Source organism: Ornithodoros turicata, chromosome 2 (assembly GCF_037126465.1).
Source record: "Ornithodoros turicata isolate Travis chromosome 2, ASM3712646v1, whole genome shotgun sequence".
Classification (NCBI taxonomy): domain Eukaryota; kingdom Metazoa; phylum Arthropoda; class Arachnida; order Ixodida; family Argasidae; genus Ornithodoros; species Ornithodoros turicata.
The window spans coordinates 24,801,292-24,826,165 of NC_088202.1; the positions used below are offsets into that span (position 1 = coordinate 24,801,292).

The 24,874-nt window shown below is 45.8% G+C and overlaps 1 protein-coding gene across 1 annotated transcript in view; it reads left to right on the forward strand.

Moving 5' to 3' along the window:
• The first annotated feature begins 320 nt into the window (after positions 1–320).
• LOC135385243 (uncharacterized) overlaps positions 321–24,874 on the forward strand; it is a 130,284-nt gene continuing 105,730 nt past the window's right edge. Inside the window, exons 1-4 of the mRNA XM_064614448.1 lie at positions 321–525; positions 1,813–1,876; positions 14,900–14,951; positions 19,360–19,668. Coding sequence (XP_064470518.1) covers positions 344–525; positions 1,813–1,876; positions 14,900–14,951; positions 19,360–19,668 — 607 coding nt within the window. The 5' untranslated portion in view covers positions 321–343. The remainder of the gene's footprint in view (positions 526–1,812; positions 1,877–14,899; positions 14,952–19,359; positions 19,669–24,874) is intronic.

The window sequence follows — 24,874 nt, forward strand, 5'->3', positions numbered from 1 at the left end:
AGATCTGTAATGCAAGAACAATTTATGATGACCACGGTTAGAACAATTATTTATTCCAGTAAATAAATATTCGTAGTAGATACAAAATTAGGCGGTCTTACTGGCATAATCGCTGTGGGAGACTGTTGTCACCACCGTTTGCTTTACAACAGCGCAAGATCCGGACAAATATCAATCTTTGTCATCGGGCCCATTGGCTACATGCATCAGTGTTTTATCTCCAAGCGATCCAACTAGATACCTGCATTATTGCTGTTTCAAATAATCCTTCTGACGTACATCTAACCGAATCCATCGTGGCACTACGGCATAGCGTCGGCTCTTTTCTTCTTCTTCTTTTTTTATGACACTTTTTTGTTTTATACCACTCTGTTGCATCTTGACGACTCACTGTCGCCCACGTCTCTCCATAGATGGCGCGCTGTCTCGCTGCGGTCTGGGCCCCGCAATCTTGGAGAGATTTGTGTTGAGCAGCGTGTTGAGTAGTGTGGTCGACGGTGCCTCTATTTTGGAACCTGCTCGGAGGTGAGCGTGCTGCTTCCGAACTGTTTCGTGTTGACAGGCTGTGATCAACATTCTCTGGGGGATGAGATGCAGCTGCAACTTCTCTCGCAGCTTGCAATCGAGGAATCCTGTTGCTATGCAAAATTTTCTGACTCTTCGAATTTTCGCGATAACTTTGTGACGTTTGCTGCCCCCTTTGAGCTGAGCTTGAACGTTTGAAGAATATTTCCGGCTCGCTGCCCTGTCACGTAGACGAACAGTAGACGGACGAGCGTTAGTGTCGTGTTATCCTTGCAATCCTGAGGCAGATTTAGAACTGAAGAAATATGCGATGACGACTTAACGACTCCGCGGATTTGAAGGTCAGATGTTCTGGGGGTGCTAGGTTGTGCTAGCTTTTACGACGCCGTCAGACGCCTTGCCATATTTGGCGTTTAAGAGACCGTTGTTGCTCCCCATGTGTAATAATGCACGTTATATACGAAGAGTAGGCTGAAAGACATCACTTCTGACACCACGTTGTGTGCTTGGTTCTACCTTTGTCAAAGCACTGAGAAGTTCCAAGAGTGCATTAAAATAGCTATTTCTATCTTCTGTGTCACTGAGGTGAATACATAAGGACTGAACGCAACTGTCTGTATCCTTCCAAACGTGTTACTTGTATAGTGTATGGAGAAATAGGACAGACGAACACAGGAAGGCGGGGCATAGCAGTGTTTTTTTTTTGCCCATGTTAATGCGCATGGGCGTGCAAAATTTAACACTTAAGGGAGACTTTACTCTTTTGGCAAATCACCATTAGTGTATTATAGTGCGGGTTATTAGGGATACTTTATTTCAAAATACGTTGCAAAGTAACGAAACATCTCACTTTGCGCCATCGGGAAAGGGGGGGGGGGGCAAATTGGAAACTGTGTACGCTCTCTTAAGCAAATAATACAGACTTTATTCGAAAAGGACGGGGTCGTGTCACGAAATAACCTCAAATTTTATTTATATATCTACAGCATTAGAGTCAGAGTGAGTGGGATGAAAAGCAGTGACGATTGCCCCCCCCCCCCCCCTGATTGTCCATCAATCAAAGGCACCTCTGTTCACCGTTCATGAAATTTCGTTCACACACTTTTCCGCTTTTGCCTAAATACTGACTCACCTTCTTTATGGTATTACTTCAGCCCGTGCACTTCGCCAATTCATTTGTCGATGTCCATTTCTGAGACAGTGTAATATCGTGCATAGATGCACGTAAACTGTCTGTATTGGTGTAGAAGCTAATACTGCTCTATCCTTTGAACCATAATTTTTCAGGAAAATGAAGAACATGATAAGGTATTCCCCGTCGCTCTGGACTATGGTCGTGCTCGCATTTGCGGTAAGCGACTGTTGCTTTATCAACACAAAGGTATCTGGGAAGCTGACATGGGATCATGGATATCGTACAGGAGCTGTCGGACTTAACTGTAACGGCCGAAGGCGTGACCCTCTCACGCGCCAGCTCTGCAGAGCGTTAGCCGGCAGGGCATGTCCGCTGTATTGCACATGAGTATTATCCGAATTGGTGTTCTTGTTGAAGTAAAAAAAAAAATCTCTGTTACTTCTGCCTGGAATATAAAGACCCGCAAAAAAATGCGCGATTTTCTGTAGTATATTTTCTTGTCATCTGTGTAGTAGCGTCCCACAGGATTATTCTGTCAATCTATGTCATCGTTTTATTTTTTGATGCATTCATCTTGATATATGCAAAATATGGGCATTATTGGTTACCCCGTGTTTAACAGAAAAAAAAAAATATATATATATATATGAATCCGATTATATGCACGGCTCAAGACGCGTCATCAAATTAGTGTCATTTAAGCTTAATGCATTTTAATGGCATTTGGAAAATTATAAGTCAACTATTAGGTAGCTCCATACTTGTTCCTCAAATATCATTTTTCGCAGATTACCTAGTATTTCCCAACAAATTTTCCTGTGTCTTGGGATATTTCCAGCAAAGCAGAAGCTCACTCAAAAGCGAGCGACACCTCAGGCAGGCGGTGCCCTGTTTGCAAAGGACGGGGGCGACGAGATAACACCGGGTTCTGTGTGATTTTATCGCACATCATGTGGGCAGTATGCTCAAGGGGCTGTGAAGGTGTATGGATTGCAATAACTACTTTGTATAGTTTATTACCACGACGCGTCTCATGTTCCTCACCCGATGTTTCGTCTTGCTCCGAGGGTTGTGGCAAGATGCGACACTCCGCATTTTTGAATTTTGTATTATGTGTTTATTTGAGAACCGGATATACGGCCGTTCTCATTTACAGATCAGAATCTCTAGACCTCTCGCAATGTGCTTATGGCTAGTTTTCTTTTTTGAATAACACGAAAAATAAAATCTCCATGTTCAATTGCAAACCTTCGTTTCATCTTGACCCACCTTCTCTTACCTGCAATACCCGTAAACTCAAAGCTAGCGCGTCGTCTTTTGGCTTTGCAATTCGTTATTCACTCTCTCCCCCACCAGCTCCCGTGGCATAGTGGTTAGGATGATCGCTTTCCACGCCGAGACTCGGAGGTGACACGGGTTCGAATCCTGTCACCGGCTGTGTTGTCTGAGGTTTTCCCTGGGTCTTTCGAAGACTTTCCAGGGATAAAAAAAAGCTCTCTCCCCATATCCAGACCTTCCGTGGTATGGGAGACGATGGCAGCTTTGTCATTTACTGGCACCGCGTTCTATGCTTACTCTTTGACTATGTTTGCCGCATCGGGCTAATTTTGGCTACCTTTCGGCACCACGGCTAGTACGCATCGTTTTGGTAAGCTCACAACCATGTCAGCAGTCGCCACAGCGTCTGGCATGTTGAAAATGTGAAGCGCCTCTGTAACGGACAGTGTCCCGAACATCGACAAAGCATTTCATGCTGTGACGATCACGTGGCAGAACTGAACGCGAACGTGCATGCGACTTTGCATCTGCCTATTTGTGCGTTGACACAATGGATGTAGTTAAAAGCAAAGTGAAGATTGGTGAGCCCGCTCTGAAATGCGAAACGAAACATCGTTGACCCTGCAGGCAAAGAAACCTCAGGCTATTTGACTTGCAGACATTGTAAGTCGGTGCAGCAGTATCGTGGACGGACGCTACTTCCAACGCTACTTCCGCTACTCACGCTACTTCCAACTTTTTAAATCGCATGTGCTCGACGGACAATAAAAGCATCATCCAGTCTCTACTTAAGAAGGAAGCACCTGTCACGGTACCAGAAAAGGTAAAGTCTGAAGCTGTAAGACGTGCTCTACAGTTTACAGCACAATACTTAAGGCCCTACAATTCTATCGCTGGGGAAAGATTCCATCAATTTGCGCATCATCCTGTTGGTACAAATCTGGGCAGAGTGGACGCGAAATAGATCGGGCCACACAGGACGACTGTGTATGTGGCAACAGCACAACTGACATGTGAAAAGAGCGCAGAGCTCCCGCGTGAACTGCGTGATGTACTGTCAGTGAATGATCCATCAGTGGCTGTAGACCTCTGGACCGACGATTTTAAAAACGCCTGCTTTCTTGGTCCTGTGATACATTATGAAGAACGAAGAGGAGGGTGCTTTGCGCCGCATCTGTCGACGCAGATACAACGAAACCAGTAGACAACATTAAATCTGCCAGACGTTGTACGAAAGTTCGACACAGCTTCATTTGTAGAACGGATTGTGTTCGTTTCTGTCTGCGGAGCCAATATCGTCGTTGCCTTTCGGCATCAGTATGACTTGTCCTGCGCGCGCTCTCAGCACAGTTCTCGGATCAACTTTGACACAGATATCTTTGAGCTCACTGACGTTCCAGACGTCATCACAGCATGCAGAGAGTTCACAACGTACTTCTAACGTTCAGGCTTGCAGTGCAAGCTGCAAAGTTCATTGGAAAGAGACGTGTGCACTCGCTGCACTAGGAAACTACTAACGTCTTCACACTTTACCGAAGCAGCACACCATCACTGGTCGAGTAGCGGCCCAACATTGGCAGCCAATATAAGTTGCATTGGTCCATTATTGGTCGTGCAACTCGGATCGATATTCTGCCAATGAAACTGCCAATATTGGTCCAATGTTGCAAGCCCGTTGTGAGCCAACGAAAAATATATGAATGACCTGTAGCTATAGCAACTGCCACACCAGTCTAGTTTTAATATGTAGCACGACAACAGGAAGGCATCATATTACAAACCATTATTATTTTTTTCTTTCATTTCTTCTGTTATATTTTTATTGTAGATACTCAAACTTTGCCCTCGGCTGCACGCAATGGTGAGATAGTAAGATCCCGCTTGGTCTGGGACCCGGGTAGTCCCATGGAATAACCCCTCATAGAAAACACATGCGAGCAACCCTCAGCAGCCTTCATTGGGAAACATCGCTTGACAACTTGACGCACAACCGCACCTGGTGTAAAAGGGACCGTAGCTGTCCTGCGACGGTGAGGGGCATGCCCCTTAGCACTTTACAATCGATCTGAAATTAATTCGAGGCAGCTAACGTGGAACAGCAGTGTCCATCCCTATCAAGAATTGTTTTTTTTTTAATTTGCACTGCCGCTTCCACTGCCGTTATCTGCTTCGCCACCCATAAAATCGATAATTTTTGTGTGTAGCTTGAAGTGTGTTACTCGAAAAATTCCAAAATTAGCAGCATATAGACCGAACAAATAAGAAATATTTGTTGCCAGAATATTTCGCTGGTCCACAAGTTATATCCTATAAATACTATTCTGGTTTTTCACTCACATAACGCATTTTAGAAATTTTAGTATAGCCATACTCCAGCCGGGATTACCAATGGAGTGCCAATCAAGGTGCCAAGGTGCCAATCAAGGTTGAAAGCTGGCTACATTGGCATTTCGGTTTAATCGCAAACCAATCTAACGCCAATGAAGCGCCATCGTTCATTGAGCAATCCCAGAACGTAATTATATGGACGATACTGCCTCAAACTGGAATACCAATTGCATTCTAGTAATTTTCTCACATAATGTTCGGTAACACCCATAGAGCCAACCATGCGCCATTTCTTGGCTCTTCATTGGTTTGATTGGGCCTCCTTAGGCCCAATGAAACCAGGATAGTGCCAATGTTGGAGCAATATTGTGTGCTGCTTGTGTAACGCTCCTGGTCACAATTTTCATAGTATTAAACTATACATCCTAGAAACCGGGTTCAGATCAACACCTGACATACATGACAGGGCCCCTTATCTCATATACAAGTTCAACGTCCTTCACCCATTCGGTATCAACAAATCACAAGGCAAACGCTTCACAAATAGAATACGCCCAGAAGTTTTTTCCTCCTATAAATCAGCTGCAAAGACGAGTGACAACATCTATGCTGCTCTCATAGCTTTTTGTATTTAAAAATAAGTAAAGGGTGAATATGAAGACAATCTATAACGTAACATTTCCAGAGAAAAAGTGATGTTCCAGTTGATAAATAATTTGGCGTCATAAACCTTTTTAAATGCCGTCAAAACCTTTGAGTGTGATGTCCAGTGTGGACTACGCCAGCAACGCCACAAGGCTTTCGTAGCTTATCCAATATCACTGCGCCGCTATTCCCTTGATATGCTACCTAGTGTTTATATTCTCGACTGCGCGGCGTACCTTTGTGTTAGGTACGCAGTTTCACTCTTTCTTCACGAAATAAAATCCATGCACACAGAGCACGACGTTACAGTTGCTACGCTGTGACTTAAGGCATACAACTCGCCATTTTGGCTGTGTGTTCCTATAGTTATACAGCCCGCTACTATGATATTGCCGACGAGGATTGGATACGAACTCACGCGGCGTGAACTGTCAGGTGAATAGCTGCCTATTGCGTGTCCGTAATGCCAGCAGAATGCAATTACAGCCAGCTCGATAAAGAGGCTCTCACCGTAATTTTCGATGTTCTCAGGTTTTATCAATACCTCTGAACTCATTCATTCGAAATAGTGACAGACCACAAGCCACTGTTGGGACTTTTAACACATGACAAAGCCTGTACCTAACAACTGTTCACCCAAGCTTCTTCGCTGAGCCCTGACGTTATCATATTACCGCTACGAGTTGGTCTGTCGGCAGGGAAATCGCGTCGCACATGCTGATGGACCGAGCAGATTGCTTTTCCCGTGGGGCGACCGGCGGAGGTGTTCCTGTTGTAAGGGGTCTACCCAACTGTTCGTTGGGTAGACTAGGGTCGCTCAAGCCACGTCAAGAGACGACCTTGCATCCAACGTTCGCCGCGTACTGTGGTCAGGCAGCAATTACCTGACACCATACCTCGGCAAAACTCACTCATGAGCATGCTCACTCACACTCACTCATGCTCATTTTGGCAAATGAGCGGAGCATGAGTGAGCGAACGGACAGCCGGGGACGAGTGAGTGAGCATGAGTGAGCAAACAGAGAACTGAGCAGAGGATGAGTGAGCATGAATGAGCAAACAGAGAATTGAGCAGAGGATGAGTGAGCATGAGTGAGCAAACAAGGAGTTGAGCGGATGATGAGTGAGCATGAGTGAGCAAACAAAGAGTTGAGCGGAAGACGAGTGAGCATGAGTGAGCAAGCGGCGAGTTGAGTGAGTGAGTGAGCAAGTGGCGAGTTGAGTGAGCATGAGTGAGCAAACAGCGAGCTGAGTGAGCATGAGTGAACAAGATCTTCAGGAATACAACTTGATTTCATCTCAGTTCAGGCAAGCCGGTCCCCTTTGGTCCTCCGATTTCGTTGATTCTTTTTTATGCTAAAGCCACACCTCTATGATGAACAGTGCCACTGTTCCGAAACTTGAGATCGCAGCAGTTGCCGGGAAAAAAATTGACGAGCGTGCCTGGGTGGCGTCGTGCGCTTCACAGAATCTTCCTCGGGTGGTACTTTGAGGCCGTCTCGTCCGCACCACGAACGCGCTAGAGGAGCGCGAATTTTTTTGCGCGTTCTACGGATGCCGGACTACCACACAATTTTAAAAAACGTGCATTTCCTCTCACGAACTGTTCTATAAAAAATCGCGAAAACGCTCGTGAGCGCGATTTTGCGCACATTTTAAACTTTTATTACGGAAGAAGTACGCATGGTAGAATTACGACCTCTGCACCACATGAAAGATAATTAATTGCTCTTTCCAACGACGTATTACGCATAAATGTGAGTGTTACTGGAGAATAGGTAGAATGAGACGAACTATGCTCCCTCCGTGAAAATACGCGAAGTTCGTGGGTCAATTCCTCAAAAACCCCACCTTTAATTTTGGCAAAAAAAATTGCATGGAATCCTGATTATATTACCTTTCCAATTGTGGAAAATTTGTTTAGAACCGAAATGCGAGCGCGCATAAGGAGAGCATGTACAACGCGGCCATGCGGTTCCAAGTCCAGCCACCCTCCGGCGTTTGTACTGATCGTCGACGAAGGGAACCTGGCTTTCATCACCTCCTGTGGACATTTCGTGCCATATTGTATTTCGACTAAGGACAGGGTGCAAAGAACAAACGTTGCTATCATGTTACGTGCATGAGGAGAGCAGGTACAACGCGGCCCGACGGTTCCATCTTTCGTTCTAATCTTTTGTTTTCTGTCGACAGGCGCTTGAGATGTGGTCCGTATTTAACTACCTTGAAGCAGGGCAGCTGGCCTAATACATTGATACGCATAGAAGTACAGGAATAATACAACATTGCAAGACGGTAGAGTGGTTTATTTGGTGACTGGCTTTGCTATTGTTCACCTTAAGAGAGAATTTACGAAAGACACTAAAACAAGAGTAAAATATAGTTGCGGTGCATGAAAGAGCCATGCATACATTTTAAATACAAAACACAGCTCTGAAAGTGGAATCGGGAACAAATGTCACCTATGTGTGAGCGGCATCACAAACTGATTCTGTTGGAAAACAGATTTGTATGCACATTCTCGAAAACATCACCAGCCAGACATAGTGTGCGGATCGTTCGACGTGCTGAAAACAACGCAGCTATGACCGAGGTTCAAACATGTCCTCGGCGGTTCTTGCTAGCTGAATTCCTGATACTGCATGACTTTCAGATGCTTTCTACCACACATGGCATGAACGGATCCCTGTCACTGGCCGAACCAGTTCCCATTCATCCTTTTTCGAATTTGGAAAGGCTGCAACCTGAGCCGACAGAATGTGCAGCAGTTCCGTGGCGTGTTCCTTCTTTTTGAGAGCGTACACAAAATCTTCAGCGGTTTGAATAGCTTCAGCAGGTGGACATCGCAAGTTATACAAGCTTGCGATATGTTTCAAAGAGCCCCCGACCCCATCGCACGCATTTTTTCCATGGCCACTGGCAGAGAAAATCTATCGCAGTAACAAGTTGTTTTTCATCATTTCATAGAGCTGGTACCTGTTCTTAAAGTGCGCTGCAGCACTGTCGGACACGAATATCACATGGCAAAACGCGGGCAGGATGTCTTGTATAGCCTTGGTTATGTTTTGGAGGGAAGATGGGCATGTGCAGTATCGTGAGATAGGTCGTCACTCACTGTTGCGAAACTTTTTGTCGAAGACATGGTGGTTGCAACACAGGTGAATAAGGATATTTGATCCGCCTTCCAATAGCGCCCTTGGACCTCACTTGAGAAGTTGACTCTCCAGTTTTCTGCAAAATCGAAGTGCATGACGACATGTCTTGGATCCACGAAGGCCTTCTCGTTCCAAATGGCGCTTCTTTGTATGTTGTATATATATTCATGCTTTGTGTACAGAGCAGCACATTTCCTGACCGCCTTCGGGAATACCGATGCCTTTAGCGTCTTCCTAATGAGGTCACCAGATTCCCAGAGAGCCATATCAACGTCGTTGGCACGGTCCATCCTTAGCTTCTGTAGGTTGATCCTTTTGGCCCCTTGACAACCGCGACACTCTTGCAAAAAGCATGTCCTTTGTGACTCGGGACATACAGACATCGCATTCAGTTGGTCTCTGCTTAGCTGGATGGATGACGCACTGTTTATGGCCGCGATGATCAAATCAAAGTTTGCGCAGTACAAACACACGCACTGTTCCGGACGTGGGTCTGTGCGAACCCACTTAGGCCGAAGTGTGTACAACTTCGTCAGTCCTATATTGATGTCCGGATGAGCGCTCTTGAGCAGGCTAAACGTTTCCCGTATTGAACGAGTCATAAAGCGCTTTGCAACAGCGACTCTCTTCCAGTCTCTGGTGACATGAATTACGTCTTTTTTGTTGGGACTTTGGACAGAACAGTCCTTTTCGTCTTCAAGATAGTACCGGAGTGCAACCTGTACGTCGTTCTCGCTGACAGGATGCCCACCATACTTGTCCGGCATCGCCCACACGCCCTGCTTCCCTCTCAGACTTTTTAATTTTTCTATCACATATTTCGTTGCATCTGGGATCAGTCCTACTATTTCTTTTTTCGTCATGTTTTCAGGAAGAAGCGTAAGAATCTGGTACCTTTCTTGATTGGAGGTGCACTTCTGATAAGCGGTCCTGATGTTGCGCAAAAGGCTAGAACATCTCGTGCAGTCTGTTCCGGAGGTGGTCGGTTCGTCTACGTCATATGCATCACGTATTCTGCGGCTTATTGACCTGCCCAATGCGTCGCCAACTTCTCTCCGTTTCCGTGACGCATACGACGTCATTTGTTTCCTTTTGAGAGACGCCGGCTGCCGCAGCGGAGTTGCGTCGATATTTGCCGTCGAAATACTCTTATCAATTTCTTCAATAATGTCCTCGCTCTGAACATAGTCTGTGTCAGATAGAGCAACGGGCGAGGACTGCGTTAGGTCACTAATTGCTGAACGAAAGTGCGCAGCACAATTCTTACATAGTTGGTCCTCACCGCTGACTTCATCACGTCGCTCAGAGTCGAAAAGCGCCTTCAGCGCGCCGATGTCAAGATTTGACACAGTTGTGAATCCACTCTGGCGAAGAATCCTTTTCCGATGTCGACGTGCATAATAGCACAAAACACACGTTCCTCACTATAAATGTCCCGAGCCATGGAGACGACTTCCAACGCTGACGAACCCAAAGTTATTCAGACACCTCACTCAACCGCTGCATCGTCGACGGCAGGTCCGTGCATTATTGGCCACACACGGCGACCAAAGGAACCTGTCCACACCGCAGCAAGGTCATTTTTGTTAGGAAGTCTGGCGTCTGGTGTCCCCAGTGCGGGTTTGTTTATTACTTATAATCCGTATGTACATCCGGCAAAGGCGATGGGACGCGGGCACAAAGTTTGGGTGAAAGAGAATATAGCCTCCGCGTCACGCAACCTGAACCAAAGTTTCTTCTTTGCAGCCTGTCCGTAGTCGAAATACGATATGGCATGAAATCTCCATCATAGCCACAACAGGTGATGAAATGGAGTGTAGCATAGATATGTGGAAGTCAGGTTCCCTCAGTCGACGATCAGAACAAACGCCGGAGGGTGGCTGGAGTTGGAACCGCATGGTCGCGTTGTACATGCTCTCCTTATGCGCGCTAGCATTTCGGTTCTAAACTTTTAGAATACCCAAATTTTACACCATTGGACAGGTAATATAATCAGGATTCCATGCAATTTTTTTTTGCCAAAATTAAAGGTGGGGTTTTTGAGGAATTGACCCACGAACTTCGCGTATTTTCACGGAGGGAGCATAGTTCGTCTCGTTCTACCTATTCTCCAGTAACACTCACATTTATGCGTAATACGTCATTGGAAAGAGCAATTAATTATCTTTCATGTGGTGCAGAGGTCGTAATTCTACCATGCGTACTTCTTCCGTAATAAAAGTTTAAAATGTGCGCAAAATCGCGCTCACGAGCGTTTTCGCGATTTTTTATAGAACAGTTCGTGAGAGGAAATGCATGTTTTTTAAAATTGTGTGGTAGTCCGGCATCCGTAGAACGCGCAAAAAAATTCGCGCTCCTCTAGCGCGTTCGTGGTGCGGACGAGACGGCCTCAAAGTACCACCCGAGGAAGATTCTGTGAAGCGCACGACGCCACCCAGGCACGCTCGTCAATTTTTTTCCTGGCAACTGCTGCGATCTCAAGTTTCGGACCAGTGGCACTGTTCATCATAGAGGTGTGGCTTTAGCATAAAAAAAAATCAACGAAATCGGAGGACCAAAGGGGACCGGCTTGCCTGAACTGAGATGAAAACGCTTCATTCATCTCTTCTATCATTAGTTGCAGGTGTCTCTCGATAATTTTAACAAATGAATAAAAGTACGGGGCTTCACTGTTGCATACACCCTTAATTAAATACAATCATGGAAGTCGCTGCAACGCCCTCTCCGTAGGCGATGGTGTCCGAGCACCATTTGACTTCATTTTGACTCTCTTTTTCATAAGAGCGTAGCCCATTACATTTTGGTGATAAGCGTCCAGCATCAAGGGCGTAGCCAGAGAAAAAAAAAAATCGGTTTATATGGGAGGGGAGGATTTCTCTCTCTCTCTCTTACCTCTCCGAAATGTACTACCAAAGGTGCGGTTTCGAGAGAAGGCTTCAGCCCCCCCCCCCTTGTTGCTACTCCTCTGTCCTGCATTGCGAACATGGTGTTCGTTGTTCGGGTCACCAAATGTAGAGGAGGTGGTGTTCCTATACATGAGTCCTGAGCGGCGATGATGGAATGTCCCAGCGGGCAGATGGTCGTGGCCTCACGCTAGGACGGTGCCGGTAGAACTGCTGTGCAAGCGCCGTAGCGCGTGGAAGCAGAAGCACGTCGTCATCGTCACCAGGCCGCCACACTCTATAACCTGTATCCCGCAAGATTACCACCGCCCCAACAGGAGCTATATCTCCCGAGTTCCGACCACGGCCCTCGTACGTACATGTAATACAAGTTTTCCTGTGCAGGTGAGCATGAGTGAGCATCCTGAAGAAGGTGAGCATGAGTGAGCGAGCGATGAACATGTGAGTGTGCATGAGTGAGCGGGCAATGAGCTCAGCTGCCTGTGAATGAGCATGAGTGGGCGAGGGATCAGCTCAGCTGCCGTTGAATGAGCATGAGTGAGCGAGCGATGAGCTGAGCTACCGTTGAGTGAGCATGAGTGAGCGAGCGATGAGCTGAGCTACCGTTGAGTGAGCATGAGTGAGCGAGCAGTGAGCTGAGCTTCCAGTGAGTGAGCATGAGTGATCGGGCGATGAGCTGAGCTGCCGGTGAGTGAGCATGAGTGAGCGGGCGATGAGCTGATCTGCCGGTGAGTGAGCATGAGTGAGCGGGCGATGAGCTGAGCTGCTGGTGAGTGAGTATGAGTGAGCGGGCAGTGAGCTGAGCTGCCGGTGAGTGAGCATGAGTGAGCGGGCAATGAGTCGAGTTGCTGGTGAGTGAGCATGAGTGAGCTGCGGTCCAAAGTGCCGACCTCTGCCTGACACCACTGATTACAGGCCTTACCAAAGGCCATAGGATGTCTGTAGACTTCTCGGAAATCGTGTTGTCGTTCGTCAGGAGCTACGAGCAAAGGTTATCGACTTACTTCATGACAGCCACCCTGGTGTCACAAAAATGAAGGATGTGGCCCGCAATGGCGTCTCGTGGGATACACTGGACGAGGATATTGCTGCGAGGATACAGAGATACATGACATGCCAAGAACAACAGCGTGAGTTCAGACGTGCTCCCATGACCCCTTAGTCTTTTCCACAAAGAGCATGGTCGCGCTTGCATGTGGACTTTGCAGGCCCTTTCAAGGGTCATTACATCTTCATCATCAAGGGTCATTACACTGCGGTGCTTTTGAAGCTCTCGAGCACATTCTTCTCCACTGCCCACACTACCACCTTTACCGCTCCGTACTCTCCGCCTCCGTCAACGAGCTAGACTCCCGCCCCCTCTCCCTCACAAAATTGCTTGGCCCCTGGCCACATCCACCTCACCAACGCTCTGCGCTCAAGGCTCTGTCCGCCTTTTTGGACGCCACATGACTTCGATCCTCATTGTAACGGGACCCATTACTTCATTCCCCGCTTCTCCTCCAGAACTTGGGTACAGTATTGCCCCCGGCGATGAAACTGCCCACCCGTCATCCTGAGATAAAGTTGTTGTTGTTTTACATCTTCATCCTTGTGGACGCATTTTCCAAGTGGGTAGAAGCCGAAGTTGTTCCATCACCATCCGTAGAGGCTATTATTTCTTGTCTACGTTCCATCTTTGGGGTACATTGACTACATTATCTCGTAGTGTCGGATAATGGAACAGTATTTGCACGAGCAAAGTACACAGAATTTCCGAAGCGGAACAGGAGTAAGGGAAGTCCTAATTCCTCCATATTACCCGGTATCGAATGGGGCTGTTGAAAGGGTTGTCCAAACGGTTAAGAACAAGCTTACAAAGGCAAGCATAGGTGATTTCAAGGTGCAGTTGTCTCGGGCACTACTCAGCTGTCGGACAACGCCGCACGAGATAACAGGTGCATCTCCAGCAGAACTCTTGTGCGGAAGAAAGCTCAAGACTGCTCTGGATAATCTCCATCCGCACATGCATACCACAGTACTTCGTAAGCAACGACAACCACCAACCACCTAATCAAAGCAACCACTCTTCACACGTGATGTTTTTGCATAGCATTACTTCGGGAGAACTGGAATGGGATTGAGAAAGCCAAAAATCATCCGATCGCGTTATGTAACGCTGTAGAGGAAACCACATGTAGTCGTGCTTACTGCGTTGATATCGGGGCCTCATTGACTCTGAGGCTTATCGATATTGCTGTCACGTGTGTGCCGACACATAGTTCAAACATCAGAGTAGGCTTCGATAACGTCCATTTCCTAGTTGCCCATCGATCTAGCGGGTATCTCGGGTGCTTGAAAGTTGAAAGTGCACGTGCGCCAGAAACAAAGAACGGCGACATTACAAGGACTCGTCAACTGCGTACGCTTGTTCCTGTGTTCATGCAGCCGTTCATTTTGGCACGTGGCATCCTGTTCCGGGGTCCGCCCCAGCGTGGGCCGTGTCTTTGAATGCGCGGCCGATAAAAAGGTCGTCGGGACAGTATCGCTTGTGCTGCTGTTCTCGGAAAGATTTTTTCTTAAAATCTTGCGTACACATTTTTGCAACGTAGCGGAATATTAAAATAGGAATTTACCAGAACTTAATCAATTTAATCTCCTTCAGAAGTCTATACGCGTACAGCACAATGTTTCTTCTACATTGAGTAGTTGTGAACATGGCAGGTGTTAGGCGTATTCGTTTGGTAACACTGTTCTAGGTCGATGTTGACAAAGAAAACCTTCTGTTAATCCTTGCCCAATAATATCCCAAAGTATAAGTAGGTGTCCGAAGTACAGAACGCAGGCGAGCTCTACGCCTTATGCTCGGTTTCTGCCACGCATCTCTCGGAGGAATGCCAGGGGAAGGCACCCTTCCATTTATAAATAATCCGTTGAAATACACTTTGCAGATGTGGGCTCGGACCGCGCAAGCTCAAGATGGAAAGGTGGATCCACAATGCCGTAAGTATACAGTGTGTAGCGGGTAACACATTGGGTCTGAGGGGAAGCGGGAGCACAAATTAGCTGTATCTGATTCCCAGGTAGATAAATAGTTACAGTCGCCTGGAGCTGGAAACTCGATTCACTCGTTTTGCCCAGTGGAGTTGACGACTTGTTGCAATAAGGGGCGCTTCTAAAATTTTGTTTCGTTTTTATCAATATTGACATGACCGTTAAAACTGTCACTCTGCACCTGAACAGAAATAATACACAATATTTTGTGTTTGTATGTCTCCACACGTCTGGGACCATGAGCGTTAGGGTAACCAATCGGGTTCTGTCACAATTTCCATGGTAGGGCTTGACCTTCTTATAACGCTATGTTTTTTTTAAATGAACAGCTAAGCTAATTATGTTCCGGGTAACGAGTCTTGGGAAGTAACTTTGTTACAAGTAACTAGTCACAAAATGTAACTATTGACTGTAACTCATAACTGGTACGGGAAATTTACGTACGGGACTTTTAACTGTAACTAGGCACTTTTCTGGGTAACTAGTTACTGCTTTTCCAAATCGCAGATTTTCCATTTCGGAGCCACCTCGAATCACACTCCATTTGTCTTCTCTTTTCCTTTTTATCTTTCTAACGACCTTTTGACCGCCTCTGCGGTTACTTATGCTGTAGTTTCTTACTCTCAAAATAATAAGAACTGCCATTTTTGAAGAATATAAACGTGGCACAGCCTAGGCTGCCACTGAAAAGAAGCATGTTTCACATGACCGCCTTGAGTTTCTACACGCGAAAGAAACAATGAAAATCAGGACGGGACAAAGAAGAACTGTACAGGAGGCCGAGGTATTCCAGAGGTGGAAAGAAGGCAGCCGCAGCACCCTAGCTGCCCTGAATGATTTCCCAATTATAAGAAGAATGTTCGTTCAATACTGTAGAAGTGTTTTTTTTTTTCGCCCGGAATTATTTTTCGCGTTTTTCACTCATTCCTCCATAATCGCGAGTTTAAGTTCCCGCGAATAACTCTGGCCATATAAGGGCGAAAATCGTGCGGCGCTATACCGTGACTACCTTGACCCTTTCTACTCCATACAGCGTAGGTAGTTTAAGCAAGCTGCAGAAGATTGTTTTATCCCATCAGGCAAGATGTAAATGAACGAAAATTGATCACGCTTTTGTTGCTCCAACAAATGCTTTCCACTGTACAAATATACAACTATGCCAGGAAGCTGCAACATGCCTTTCCCCGCCTTCTCAAAATCAGCTTGTAGGATAGTACGACACCTCAACCCAACTGTTCAACGCCCTGAGTGATAATGAATGAGAACTACTAAAACGAATTGGCTGACCTCCTCACGGCCGGCACTATGGCCTTCTGCGTCGTTCCTAAATGCCATTGTACAGGGCTTTTCCTCTTATGTCTGTGAGGAGAGGAAAGGGAAAGGAAACGCCGCCATCCCCGTGATCAACAGATGTCTTGATATGAGCCGAAATATGCCCGAGTATTGAACGCGGCACGATAGGCATGAGCAAATCACTCCCGGAATCCTGCGTCGCGAATTTAAGTTCCCGCGGATCACTCCTCAAACCAGCTTTGTTCAAAAACGCGGGAAAAAGCACTTCTACAGTATAATACCAGCATTCCCTCCACCGCCTCAGTTGTAGCGGCTTTTCAGCGTTGGCCGGGATATTTTTGCAATTAAGAGAAGCAAACTCAATGATGCCAACTTCGAGCAGCAGCTGCTCGTTAAGTGCAGTATGTACAGATGATACATGTAATAAAAGTAATTCTGCGATAAACGTTGATACGTCATCTTCATTACTAAATTTTCCCAAAGTAACTGTGATTTGCAACTGCAACTTAGCTAGTTACTATTTTCGCGATGTAACTGTAACTATAACTAGTTACTTTTCAAAGTAACTTTTCCCAAGACTGCGGGTAACCAACGGGTTCATTTTGAGAGTCAGGTATTTTCAGTGTCAAATGTTCCTTTCGTTGGTGTTGCTGGATGGGGCTCTTTTCAGGAATGATGCGCTTTGAAGCCGCTTTTAACTTAGAAGTTGTCCCGGCACCACAATTCAAAACTTAGTCAGATGTAGATGTTAAGCATTGCTCCGCTTTTATCCAGTATCACCGAACTCCTCATGTAAATATCTCATCCTGGATCACGTCATCGCTCACACTTGTAGATAGCTTTTAACTGCCATAATCCCTTGTTATCGTCATCCTCCTCTCTCTCTTATCCTGGTCCATCTCATCGCTCATACCTGTAGATAGCTTTTAAGTAGCACACACAATCTTTCTCACATCATCTCTCCCATAATCATCTCCCACACACTCACCATAGTTTTGGCGCTCTATGGCCTTCCTTGCCTTTGTGCAATTAAACCCATAATCTCTCTCTCTCTCTCACACACACAAACAATTCAAAAAATGGTTTTCCTTTACTAAAAGAAATGCGACGAAGTCGCACTCGCACTCGCAAAATTCTGCGACAGCCTATACTTTCTCCGGACACATTGCACAGATAGCACTTACAGCCGTAGAAATCGGCGTTCCATTCTGAGCCGCTGGGGCGCTTATCTGTTTCCATGGCAACCGGCAGTACTTTGCTCGGTTGATGTCCGGTATGACACTCCCTGTTTATCGATCATAGTTCATGCAAACGTTTCGCGTGCGTTATTACACAAACATCATGATCCGGAGAGAGGTAAAGTTTTGAATATTGAAGTCATGCAGTAGAATGCCGTAGACACCTGCCGTAGAGGATGCCAGCGCGGTCGAATTGGTCAAGGAGCTCGACCGGTAATATATCGTTGACATGAGTATAAAACGTGCACTAAGCTCATATAAAGGGGAAATAAACAGCTCGACGAACATTCTCCATTTATCACGCTCAACGGAAGCATGTAACCCACAATATCCGAATATGCGATTCCTTTAGGACTAGTGAGGGTATTGATGCGAGCGTATTATGAAACGGTGCCGTTCGAAAAGCAGAACCCGCGCGACTCTCCCCTTCTAGGGACCAAGCTACATCGCGACACACTGACGTGTAGAAACGGTGCTTTCCAGGCACAAGACGTGGTATTTCAAGACGTCAATTTCTAAAAAACAAAAACAAAATGGACATACACAGACAAGGTCTCAAACACAGCTCAAAGTTTACTTAACAGCACAAACATATAAGGGTTCAAGTGGGTGAGAATGAAGGGTGAGGAGAACGTAAGAACGTCCCCAAAAAATGGACATGTTGGACCCCAACGCCAAAGTTGGGCTCCGTTGAGACAAGCAACGGCGGGTGGGGTACCGGCTGCGAGAGCGTCGCGGTGACCTCGCGGACGTAGTGTGCACGTGAAATGGAACATTGCGCGAACCTTCAGTACGGTGTGGACTAGCTGTTTCAGGGTTTTTGAATGGAAAGATGCATAGAATTTACTAGGGATGTGCCAACCAATTCCGCGAATTCATGAATTCTAAGAAGGGATTCGAGACTCCGGTGTCCGAATCCCAGTGCCCTAAACAGCGAATCGAATCTTTCGAATCCACCGCGCATGTTTGCTGGTTTATTATTCTGTTTGCATGTTTGCTGGTTGCTTCAGCTTTATAGAAATAATTCAGACGCGAGAATTTATGTATTTCTTGTGGTTGATGAAAAATATGTTAAATAAGTTAAGAAGTCTATGGGTATACTTTCTCCCGAAACTGAACTTTTTTTTCATTAGAGAAATATATTAAATTCTGCTTCAAAACTCCTCTACAGTAGGAGTTCTTCCTTTCCCTCTCTATCTCTCCCTCTTTGAACTCTCTTCAAAGAAAGGATTCGAAAGATTTGCGATTCGCAAGATAAGATTCGTGGATTCGGATTCAGATTCGTTTTCGCAATATTCTAGATTCGTCCCATCTCTGGAATTTATCTCGCTGCCGGATATTGCAATGAAGTATAGTATAGGCATCCCGTACTTGGACTGTATTTAAGTACAAGTATATGTGTTTATAAGTTTATAAGTACTCAGACGTTACCATACCAGCAATAGACAGCGCTTTCGGCCTTATTAGGTGTTATTGGGGTTATTGGGCCTTAGCAGCAGTGCGCAGGTACGCGGCAGTGGACAGCAGTGGTCAGCCTCTTGCATTGGAATTCGTGCATAAGGCGCGACGTCAAACTGACGTCTGTCTAATTTCGGCAGGGCATCGCATGCGGGTCATGAGCATGAAATAGTGCAGTGAATATCGCGCCGGTTTGGAGGCATTACGCGCATTTTTGTTTCAAGAATTTAAGGAAAGCGTTTGTTTTAGCACAGTGCACGACAAAAAAGTAAAAAGTACAATTTATATACATGTCTAGGGTTCTTTTAAGGTTCCCTCATTCTGATGGGAGCAGCTGATGACATTGACGGAATCTTTCTTCTCCGCAGTTCCAACGGAAATAAAATATGCGAGGATCGATCCTCGACCTACAAGGGTTACACTCAGTTGGCCACTTTTCAAACCTTTGCCTCAATGTCTCAAGAACGGCGCCGAGTACACTATCCAGGTCTCTTGGACTCCTGAGCATGGACAAGCACGCGTAGAGGAAGTCCCTGTATCCAAGAACACATACGACGTCAGTGGTTTGTCGCCAGATGAATGGGTTTACATAAATGTGACACTGCATTACAAGGACGAGAACGGCAACGAGCATTTTGGGAAGATTACCGATTTCCAAACCAAATCAAAGGTTACAGGTAAGTGTTGGCATTTTGGGATCGTATACCCGATTAGTAGTTGTACAGTGCACCCAAAGAGAACCGATGACGTCATAGTCGCACCTTCATCGGATGCCTGTATTTATACCACTTGTCGAAGATTGGTGCGATGCTTGACGTGAGTCGGTTGGCAGTCGGTGGTGGTATTCGATCCTGCCACCTCGCTGTCTCTAGCATGACATTAGATTCAGCACTCACGATCGGATGCTGTCGTCATAGATGACGTACACCGTTAGTGAGTTAAGATATTGTGCATGAAGAACACGTTATTTGGCTTCTTGACTATTTCACGTTGACAGTACACAGAAACCAAAATAGCACCAACATAGCATCAACAATATCACTAATGTCAAACAACACGCCTGATATGCATTTCCTTCCAGGTTCCGCTCTCATTGTTCGTCGTCTGTCGCGGCGGCTGTCGCATGTATCACTGCGCCTCCTAACAATACCGCCCCTAATTGTTTTTTTTTCTTCCCGAAACAGGGCTTTCCAGTGTTAAAGTACAACGTGTGTTAGGAGCAGAATGAACGAGAACCGGGCACGTTACAACATTTTCACACATGTTATGTTTTCCAGATCTTAGATCTTACGTAACGAAAGTACAAATACCAGCAAGATGAAATGAGTGTTCGACTTGAGCGCATTTGGCGGGCTACATGACACGGGTATTAAACCACGTACAGAGCACAGGAGACTACAAAACAGTGTAAGCAGTACTCAAATATACACACGCCGCGGCAGTTGTCAAGTGTGACAACGTACCCTAATATCGGGGAAGGTTAGCTAGAGGCTCGAGCAAGTTCTCTCATATGCACTCTCTTGTAAAGATTGCTTTGGACACGTACCAAATATTCACCTATTTACAGTGCATCTCAAAAACAAACTAGACAAGAAGAAAATAAAAATCCCGAAAGGGCTGCCATGTACACGACAAGAAACACCGAAGCGATGGGGGAGGGGCCAGGATTCGGAACCGCTATTTTGGGGGGTTCCGTCCAAGTTCCGGTTCGAGATTATCGTTCGGTTCGGGTTCGGGTCCAGCAACAAAAATAACGGTTTGAACCGATATTAATCGGTTCGAAGCGGTTTACCTGTGTTGTTCTGATCAGTGTGCACATATGAGAGATAATATCAGGTTCTGGCGATGGCTTGCTCCTCCTTCCTTCCTCTTACTCCCTCGCCTCTACACTTCATGGGTAGAAAGAACCATGCAGTTCACAGCAGAATATCCTTTACTGTAGCGAAAAATTCTGGAAAATGGCGTACAGGATACCACTGAACTGCATTGCAAAGGCTATCGTCAATTTCTAAAACAAAAACAGAAGAAAGCGACCACGTGGTCGATAGGAGTATCCCATAGCCCCATGCGCAGGTTCGCACGTTGTTCTGAAATGAAAATCTGTGGGCTTGATAATTTCCCCGCCAGAATGTACCGAAGACAAGACCGTTTTCATGCGATTTCAGTATTTTGTTCGTAATATCCGCGATTCCCGATCTTTTTTTTTTCGTCTGCTTACTGTCGACAGATTGATCAGCTTCCCCTGTGGTCAAGTGGCACAACTGTAATCATAAGTGACCACCCATAGGATCGGCAGGTGGTAAAAATACCAAACAAATGACACAATGTTTGTTTACGCTTTCGTCAAGGTCAACGCTCTAAGAACAATAGACAACCTTTTCGGAGCTGTTGGCGTACCGCACCAAAGCGTAGGTCTCACAGAAATAGGGATTTACTGTTGGTGTCTACCCCCTGCTTCCATTCTTCCAACCACAGGACGGCTTCTTTTGCAAAGCGTTTGACTATACGAAAAACTACATATGCTTTTTCCGGGAGTTTTCCCCAGGAAGAGTCTACCTCTGTGAGATTACCTCCGTAATGAAGTATTCACCGAAAAGTTACAAAAAGTTGTTCTTAAACATGTCAAACGCTGTAAACAATCATTTGGTTTAAAGTTAGTGGCCTGCGTACCGCCGTGACCAAGCAAGTGTGCAAAGAGCATTGGAAACGGTAGTGAAGCGGGCAAGTTGGTACAAGCCACTGCTTTATGCCACTGCATCATGTTTGAGCATTACTAAGAATGGTCCCAACACTTATCCACGAATTATAATATCCTCCCTTCATTTTGTGCGACTCCCATACCTACAGTGTAACGTATTCTATGTGAGAAAATAACAGATCGCGTTGGGAACCTCTGCAAATGAAACAGGGGAGAGGGTGCAGGCTAGCTGGTATAGACCTTGTGACTTGTAGATATGTGGCATTTTCTGTGTCCGTGTCCCTCGGTCTTCTTCATGAACCTCTGCATGCTAAGATAATCCTTGCTGGCCAACCATGCCTGTCGTAGAAGCCTCTTGTTCAGGCAAATCAACGTAACCTCCGGCGCTGAACAGAAAACTGACGTAGAGCCAATGCGTAGAGCTGGCCAAAAACTGGCGTAAAGCAAAAAAAAAAAATAATAATAATAATAAACAGAAGAAAGCGACCACGTGGTCGATAGGAGTATCCCATAGCCCCATGCGCAGGTCGGCACGTTGTTCTGAGATGAAAATCAAGCCAATGGCGTAGAATGAGGCGCGCGTTCCTCTCGCACGACTTTCCTTCATTCTACTCTGCTTACCGCCTCTTGTTGTTTCTGGCCTCTATTTTCGCTGTTTTTTTTATTCGTGTTTGTTCGAGTGCAGTAGTAATTGCAGAAAAACGACGGAGCATTGTTTGTTTTTGTCACGGGAACTTTACGTAATGAATAAGAATGAATGAATTATTCACAACATGAATAAACTTATGATGAACATTACATCATACGTTTATGCAAGCGACAGGTACAGAGCGTGTGTGCATCTTTAAAACAGAACCTCTGTATGCAATAAGGGGATAAGTCGAAAAATCCGGAACCGAGAAGAGGGGCCTGATGTGATTCTCTGTCCCATTGACACACATGCATTTCCCGTTTCTTACCCTCCTGTAGCGACCCAATAAATTGCAATACGGCCCTTCATTTTCTTTGGCAGGTACATGCCGCTATGTAGGTGTCATTACAGCAAAAATTGTAAAAAGTTCACTTATCCCCTTATTGCGTGTGGAGGTTCAACTGCATCTTAAAGTTGATGGTCATGATGGGAAATGATGTTCTGAGGCTGGAACATATAGAAAGGACAAATACATAAAAATAAATAAAAATAAAGAAAGTAAAAGGGCAAATAAAACATAAAAGGACGCAAAAAATACATAAAAGGACAAATGTTGTTTGCAAGTTTGCAGCAACGAAAACTCCATGACATTAGTATTGCTCCAGAATTTTCCTGGAGAATACTGAAGCCATCGAACTGCTACGTGGAACTGGGGCTCAAAAGCTGCAAGATTAAAATTAGGATCAAATATCAGCTATGCAGGGTGAAAGTTCCAAAGTGTGCAATGTAACTCAAACGCAAAAGGTGGTATTCAATGTAATAGAAAAAAGAACGATTATTCTACGGTATGTTGGTGATATGTACACCATGGCCTCTGAGGAGCCCGCAGACAAGTGTCCGAAGCAAAAAAAAAAATAATTTAATTGCGCTCACCTCACAATGACAAGTCCTGGCTAGATACCCAGACAAACTTGGATTTGTCGCTACAGGACAGCTATTGCGTTAAGCAACGTCGCGTAAAACTTCGAACTAACCCACCTAGAATGGCAGACATACCGTAGTGTCATGCTTTTATACATTAAGACACGAGCGGTTATGTAATCATTACCTGAAAATGATATTGTTTTACAAAAAGAATTTTATATTACTCTCTATTCTGTCTGCAAAGCTATGCAGTCGATCACAGCCTTGTCCAAGATTTACATTGACCATGCTACTTACTTAAAATACGCGAGTAGTACAGAATAAAGGCTAGCAAGAACCACTTCTTTCTAATCGAATTCTAATCCTATTCTAAGCCGAAGCCCAGTACTAATCCAACACAAGCCAATTCTAAGCCATCTGATTGGTCGCCATTAGCTCCGTCGACTTAACGTTGATTGGCCCATGCTAAGCCTACTAATCCCAGAGTGGTCAATCGTAGCTCCACCGTTTACGCTAATGAGATGGCTTGGCAATGCCTACTTCATGTTGATTGGCCCGTGCTGAGCCTACTGATCGTTGATTGGCCCGTGCTGAGCCTACTGATCGTTGATTGGTCGATCGTAGCTCCACCTCTTCCAGCTAATTATTTTGCTTGGCTCTGCACACTTCACGTTGATTGGCCCATGCTAAGCCTACTGATCGTTGATTATATAGCTCCGTCTCTTTATGCTAATAACTTGGTTCCACCCACTTCACACTGAATGGTGCATGCTGATCGCTGATTGGTGTGCTCTGCTCCTTTGTGCTAATGAACCGGCCCTGCTGATTGGTCCATTCTAAGCCTACTGATCACTCTCCACATTTTCCAGACTTCTACGCCCTCTGATTGGCCATCCCCATTCTAAGCTTACTGATTGGCCCTCGCTGGCCCGTTCTATGCCCAATGATAGGGCGACTAAGCCTGCTGAACATAGCCTGCACTAGTGGCCGCCAGACGTCACCATCGGCAGCAGCTCCATTGCTGCTCTATCTCAGATGTCCAAACTTACCTCGTTAGACTGCCACCTGGTGGTGCAACTCTTCACTAGCTCTGCCTACTTGATGCTGATTGGTCCGTTCTAAGACTACTGATCCAGACTTGTAAGCCAGACCATGGTAAACCTACGGATTGGCCCTTCACACTGATTGGCCCATTCTAAGCCTACTGAACAGTGATTGGCTGGCATGTGTTTGTCGCTCCTAAGCCGATCCGGCACCAGGCAGCGGCTTCAGAGAAGCCATGGCAATTGTTGATTTCACCTTTATTTGGTACAACAGCTTCCTGGTCCAGCTGCATCAGAGAGATCATTGGTCCATAATTCTATCTGGTCATCTCTTGTGCTCATTGATAGCCAGTCACTCAGCTGCCTCGCTAGACTCCAACTGTTATTGGTTCGTCTAACTGCAAGTGGTCCGCTCATTGGCCCATCTGACTGCACGTGGTCGCTCACTCAGGTGCTTATTGGTTCTAGTCGGTCAGACATCTCTAGAGCTCCCTCATAGGCTCCAACTCCGATTGGTCCGTCTAACTGCAAGCGGTCACTCACCCAACTTGTATTTGTCCATTGAACTGCAAGCCACTCATTGGTCA